General features: G+C 37.2%; 1 protein-coding gene across 9 annotated transcripts in view; it reads left to right on the top strand.

Annotated features, from left to right (window-relative positions):
* Positions 1-6,971, top strand: part of STAG1 (stromal antigen 1) — a 336,264-nt gene that overhangs the window by 271,014 nt on the left and 58,279 nt on the right. For all 9 annotated transcript variants that reach the window (XM_006759813.2, XM_006759812.2, XM_015561382.1 and 6 more), the window contains 5 exons: positions 1,549-1,641; positions 1,743-1,832; positions 1,987-2,190; positions 4,311-4,381; positions 6,314-6,401. In XM_006759813.2, the coding sequence (XP_006759876.1) occupies positions 1,549-1,641; positions 1,743-1,832; positions 1,987-2,190; positions 4,311-4,381; positions 6,314-6,401 (546 nt within the window). The remainder of the gene's footprint in view (positions 1-1,548; positions 1,642-1,742; positions 1,833-1,986; positions 2,191-4,310; positions 4,382-6,313; positions 6,402-6,971) is intronic.

Genomic DNA, 6,971 nt, shown 5'->3' with positions numbered 1-6,971 from the left:
GAGTAAGGGGGAGAGATCAATGAAGGACTTGTATGCATGCATATAAGCCTAACCAATGAACACAGACACCAGGGGGGTGAGGGCATGAGTGCAGGGGTGGGAGGGTAATGGAGGGGATAAGGACACATATGTAATACATACACACACACACACACACACATCTACATATCTATATGTATATAGATATATAGATATAGATATATATCCAGCCTTGAAAAATAAAAATAAAAAGCTGTGGTACATCTCCACAATGGAATACTACACTGCTGTAAAAAGGAAGGAACTCCTACCATTTGCAACAGCATGGATGGGCCTGGTGAGCATTATGCTAAGCGAAATAAGTCAGAGAAATATAAATATCACATAATCTCACTCATTTGTGGAATATAATGAACAACAAACTGATAAACAAAAACAGATCAGAGACAGAAGCATCGATCAGACCGTCAAACCTGAGGGAAGGCAGGGGAGGGTTGGGGGAAGGAGGAAAGATCAACCAAAGGATTTGTATGCATGCATATAAGCCTAACCAATGGACACAGACACTAGCAGGGTGAGGGCAGGGGTAGAGGAGGGCAAGGTGGATAAGGACATATACGTAATACCTTAATAAAGAAAAAAAAAGAAATGGTTTCTTAGTAGGTCTAGTTTTTTAAAAATATATTACATCAGCTCAGTAAGAGATTTGAAATGAAATAAACAATGAACATGGAGATGGATTAATAACAAATTATCTCTTCTGAAGAACAGAGGAAAAATGATTTAACATAAATGAACAGAGCCTCGGAAATGTGTGAAACACATAAATGCATCCGATTTGTGTAATGAGGTCTCAGAAAGAAAGGAGTGAGAGACAGGAAGCAAAAACATTTGAAGAAATAATTGCCAGAAACTTCATGAATTTGATGAGAAATAGTAATGCACATATCAAAGAAGCTTAACAAAACTAATATGATAATCACAAAAGATTCCACTTCTAGACACAGTATAGTCACACTGTTGAGAGCCAAAGACAAAACTTGACAGTAACAATAGAAAATTCAGGTAGAGAGGGCAACAGCAATAAATTAGCAGTTGATTTCTTTTCAATGGATGCCAGAAGACATAGAATGTATTTAACATAGGGGAGATCACTGCTGACATTGAGATTAAAACTCTAGAAAAATTGGGGGAGGAGGGGAGACATATGTAAAACTTTAGACAATAAAAAAAATCTAGAAAAAATATTTTTCCATTGTTTCCAATATTTTTCTCTTCATAACTGTAGTTTTATGGAAGTGTTTTTGTTTTCACTTAACCTAAATAAGTAGTAATTTATCTGAACTTTAATGATTCTTAAATAAGGAGCTAATTAATAAAGTACTAGTGAGTGTTGTCTAGAAATCTTCGTAAAACTAGATGTCTTTATTTTGGTAAATAGTTTGTTAAGCTCCTCTCAAAATTCTCAATTACATTATCTATCAGTGCTTCATCATTCTGTCTAATGTTCTATATTTATAAATTAGTGCATAGCACTCATACTCTATGCCCATTTGAATTTATTTCTAGGTGCTAACTGCCAAAGAAAGGAAAACTCAAATAGATGATAGAAACAAATTGACTGAGCATTTTATTATCACACTTCCTATGTTGTTATCAAAGGTACAATTTCATTTACCTTTTTGTAATAATATATCACGGAGTTTGCTTATTACACTATACTATTAGTTACTTACTACTTTTGTATTTTTTCTTCCTTCTAGTATTCTGCAGATGCAGAGAAAGTAGCAAACTTGCTACAAATCCCACAGTATTTTGATCTAGAAATTTATAGCACAGGTAGAATGGAAAAGGTAAGACACTATGAAATTGAAATTCTGCTATTGTATTGAGTTTTATTAACTAGAATATTTTAATCATATGTGATCATATAGACTTATTTGTTATTTGACAGATGCTTATTTTTGTTTTATCTAAATATAGTTGCTTGCTTTTTTCCCTCCTCAGCATCTGGATGCTTTATTAAAACAGATTAAGTTTGTTGTGGAGAAACATGTAGAATCAGATGTTCTAGAAGCCTGCAGTAAAACCTATAGTATCTTATGCAGTGAAGAGTATACCATCCAGAATAGAGTTGACATAGCTCGAAGCCAGCTGATTGATGAGTTTGTAGATCGATTCAATCATTCTGTGGAAGATCTATTGCAAGAGGTATGTTTTAAAGTTAATGTGTACATGTAATAATTTTGGCTAATAATTATTAAAGGTAGCTGAGTATATAAATTGTTTCCATTTTAAAATAAGTTTAGTCAAATTCTCTATACCTTTCAGAACTTAGCAGCATTATTGTAATTGTTCATCCTATAGAGGGGAGCCTTTGTTATACTTTTTTTTTTTAAAGATTTTTAATTGATTTTTATTGAAGGGGAAGAAAGAGAGAGAGAGAGAGAGAGAGAGAGAGAGGGAGAGAGAGAGAAACATTGATGTGAGAGGGAAACATGGATCTGCTGCCTCCTGCATGTTTAATACCAGGGATCAAGCCCAAAACCAAGGTATGTACCCTGGCCAGGAATCAAACTGGCAACCTTTTGGTGCACAGGATGATGTCCAACCAACTGAGCCACACTGGCCAGGACTTTATTTTTAAAATTTGTTTCAAACAAGCTGGATTTTTTTTCTTTTTTGTCTTTTAAGAAAAATCTTGTTAAGGACTGGCTTTTTTTTTTTAATGTTAGATCTCTTCATACTTTTTAAAAAATATTTTTATTGATATCAGAGAGGAAGGGAGAGAGAGATAAAAACATCAGTGATGAGAGAGAATTATTTACCAGCCGCCTCCTGCACAGCCCCTACTGGGAATCAAGCCCACAACCCAGGCAAGGACCCTAATTAGGAATAGAACCATGACCTCCTGCTTCATTGGTCGACATTCAACTTCTGAGCCATGCCAGCCAGGCAAGGAATGGCTTTTCTTAAATTTTTTTTTTAATTTTCTAATCCTGTAATCTAATTTGCATTTTAATATTACTTTATGATATGTTAATGCATAGAACATTAAAATTACGTGCTTATGAGGGATGGCTGATTACTAGTGGTGTGCCCAAGACAGCAGGAAGCCTCTCCAACTGGTTATTTTTGTGATTATTTCTGTAATTATCGAATCCTGTCTTCTCCCTCCAATCTGGGTAAGGCAACCATGAAACTTCACAGTTTTCTGTGATCTGAGATCCAAGCTGATGATCTTCTTAATCCATGTAACCGATTTTCCCCTACTTTTAATTTTACAAAAAAATTTAACCATTTTTGATGTTGTATTGTTATTTATTTCTCACTGCTGGGATTATGGGTATCTTTCATTTTTTGTCTGTTTTATTTTATTTGTATTTTGTTATTTACCAGCAGTGAATATGTACTTTTTATATAATAACTAGAGGCCCAGTGCACAAAAATTTGTGCACTTGTGGGGGTCCCTCAGCCCGGCCTATGCCCTCTCACAGTCTGGCACCCCTTGGGAGATGTCCACCAACTGGCTTAGGTCTGCTCCCCAGGGGACTGGGCCTAAGCTGGCAGTCTGGCAGCCCGGGAGCCCTTGGGGGATGTCCACTTGCCAGCGGGTGAGGAGTTGATGGCTGTTTTCAGGCTGGCCAAATCCTTCAGCAGGGACCCTCACCCCATGGGAGTGTGGCCAGCCTGGGTGAGGCTCTGAGGGCTGTTTTCAGGCTGGCCATGGCCACGGGCTGGAAGCAGGTGTCTGGGATTTATTTATCTTCTATAATTAAAACTTTGTAGCCCTGAGCGGAGCTCAGAGCCGGCAGGGCAGGCGGGAAGCTTGGCTTCCTCCATTGCCGGGGACAACCCAAGCCTCCTGCTCGCTCCAGCTCCATGGCCGCCATCTTAGTTGGGTTGATTTGCATATTCGCTCCTGATTGGCTTGTGGGCATGGCTTGTGGGTGTAGCAGAGGTATGGTCGATTTGCATGTTTCCCTTTTATTAGACTAGATAACAATTTTTATTTAAGCAGTAAGTATTAACACATTGTTCGCGCGCTAACAGGTGGCGCGGGCCATTTTTGCTAATTTTTTGCACAAATGGCAACGTTCAGTAAAATTACAATAACTTTAGTTTACGTATTTATACATTACCCGCATTCTACCGCTAGTCTATAAAAAACGTACTAATACGTGTCCCGCACTCTACTACACTGGTAGAACGTATAAATACATAAAACGTATAAATACGTTTCCCGCATACAATGTGTTAATAGACTTTCATGTGAATTTGAGGATACATGAAGGTGTGATAATAAAGTGATGTCTACTTTTTATTTATAGGGAGAAGAAGCTGATGATGATGATATTTACAACGTGCTTTCTACATTAAAGCGGTTAACCTCTTTTCACAAGTACGTGGTTTCATTGGAAGTAGATTGTAGATTCAGTGAAAAGCAGATTAGTCAGCATAAAACAGACTGATTACATTTGTAATGTTTAACATTCATATAACAGTGGGAAATTTTAAAGAAATATCAAGGTGTTGTACAGTTTTTCTTTATTATTCTGATTTTCTTCAGGTAAATTATAGGGTTTTATTTTAATACTAGAGGCCCGATGCACGGAATTCGTGCAAGAGTAGGCCTTTCTTCCCCCAGCTGCCTGCACCCGGGACCCAGGCTTCCCTCTGGCTGCTGGCACCCAGGACTTGGGCTTCCCTCCAGCTGCCAGCACCCGGGACCGGGGCTTCCCTCACAGAGGGAAGCAGCCCACTGGTTGGTGGTGTCGCCTCCCTCTACAGGGTGATCGTGGAGCCCCCCGATTGATCTCCCTGCCGGCCGTTTGCCTGGGCCTCCCTCTGCCGACAATCATGGGGGGATGGCTGGGCTCCCGACCAATTGGATTGCAACTACCTTGGCTGGCCTGGTGCCAGTGGGTGTCATAGCGTGGTCCTGGATGGTCGTCCAGATGGTTGTTGTTATTCTGCTGTTCAGCCATTCGGTCAATTTGCATATTATGCTTTTATTATATAGGATGGTTACTTAAGGAGTAAGATTTCTCATTCTCTGTAATAAGTGCACACTGTAAAGGTTTAAGTTAAGTGTATTTTTAACAAATTTGATGAGCTTATTCTGTAAGCTAGCATTTCAGAAGTATAATTTTCAATGGATAGTTTCTTAAAGTCTTACTAAATAGGAAAAAAACATGTTTTGAGGAAAGCCATGAAAGTTATTTCTGTGAGCTTTTATTTCTGAATTATTCTTGTTTTATGTAGACAGAGCAGTTGGATTTGAATAAGGACAAAAGGCTTGTTCAAGGAAATAAGTATCATTTTCAAATTGTAATTTGCATGTCCCTTATAATAAGACATGCTTATCTTCTCTATAAAGAAAGGAAAATAGAGGACTTCATTGTCAAAAGAATGTTTAGGTGTAGGCCTACATCAGTAAATACTTCAGATTTCAAAGCAACGTCCAAAATCTAAGCCTTTTTTTATATACAATATGTTGTTTGATATCTCATGGAGACACAAACTTATATTTTAAAATATTTAGATGTATGAAAATAAAAGTTGACAGCCAATTATCTGCTATTTTTAGTAGTAGAGCTCATGACTATTTAAAATGTCAGCATTATCTCATTCAGAACTCCTCAGCCCATGTAAATAGCTACACTAAAGTTATTGAGCTTTGCCATGTTTTCTTTACCCTGGTTTTGTCTAATCTTTTTAAAAATACATTTGTTTAATCCTGTGTGCTCTCAGGATTTGCTTAAATGTATGTTAAATTATACTAGAAGAGAAAGAACTATGGGATATGAGCTTAGGTTGACCATGTTGTAGTAATCTTCACTTAAATGTGTGAAGGTTTTTTGTTTGTTTTTATTATGGTACTAGAGGCCCGATGCACGAAATTCATACAAGGGGCTCAGCCCCCGCCGCCACGGCAGCTGCCTTGGCCTCTGCCCACCATGGTGGCCACAGGCCTCTGCCTCGGCCCCTGCCCACCGCGGCTTCTTCCAGAAGGTTGTCCAGAAGGACATTCTATCTAATTAGCATATTAAGCTTTTATTATTATAGATCGTTTTGTTTTATTTTAAAATGTGTGAAGTTTTGTTATTACTGATTTCTTTTAATGAATTCCTAATATCAGCTTGAGCTCTCTCCGCCTCTTTATTTCCCCCTCTCATTTCCCTCTTTTTTTCTTCTTAAGTATGAGCACTCGAACATTTCCTTTATGGATCTCTTTCAACTCTACAAGAAAATGAAGTTATTTTACTTAAAGTCATTTTGTTTAAAATTTCCTTCATTCTAGAATAAAGTTAATACATTTTGTTTATTTTAGTGCTCATGATCTCACAAAATGGGATCTGTTTGGTAACTGCTACAGATTATTGAAGACTGGAATTGAACATGGAGCTATGCCAGAACAGGTAGAGTTTACTAGTCTTCCTTCTATCTCATTTCAGAAAGCTAAAGTTTTTTGCGATCACACAGGGTTATCAAAAGCCTTTCATAGAAAGTAGTTGATAATTCTTTAATGTAGCTACCTTCTTTGAGAATTCTTGCCATAGTGATTACATGTTACTGATAGATATATCTTCAGGTTTAAGCAGAAAAAAATAGGAAACCTTTGCTATAATGTTCTCAAAAATTTTATGTTAAGGTAAGCATTTTTAGGGTAACATCCATATTTCTTTGAAATGGTAAGATGACCGTATTAGTGTCCAAATAAGTGTTCTTTTAAAAGTGAAAAGGAGTGCTATTAATTACTCTAGGCATTAGCCAAATGGTTACCCTCCAATAAGGACCTCTGTGATTTGGTTTCTACTGATTAGGCTTCTTTCTTTCTTTCTTTCTTTCTTTCTTTCTTTCTTTCTTTCTTTCTTCCTTTCTTCCTTTCTTCCTTTCTTCCTTTCTTCCTTTCTTCCTTTCTTCCTTTCTTCCTTTCTCTTTTTTAAGAACATCAAATAGCTTTTAACTTTTTATTTTTTACTTTTACC

Source organism: Myotis davidii, unplaced genomic scaffold (genome assembly GCF_000327345.1).
Source record: "Myotis davidii unplaced genomic scaffold, ASM32734v1 scaffold415, whole genome shotgun sequence".
Classification (NCBI taxonomy): Eukaryota; Metazoa; Chordata; class Mammalia; order Chiroptera; family Vespertilionidae; genus Myotis; species Myotis davidii.
The sequence above is the reverse complement of the archived record's forward strand: the minus strand, read 5'-3'. Positions and strand labels throughout refer to the sequence as shown.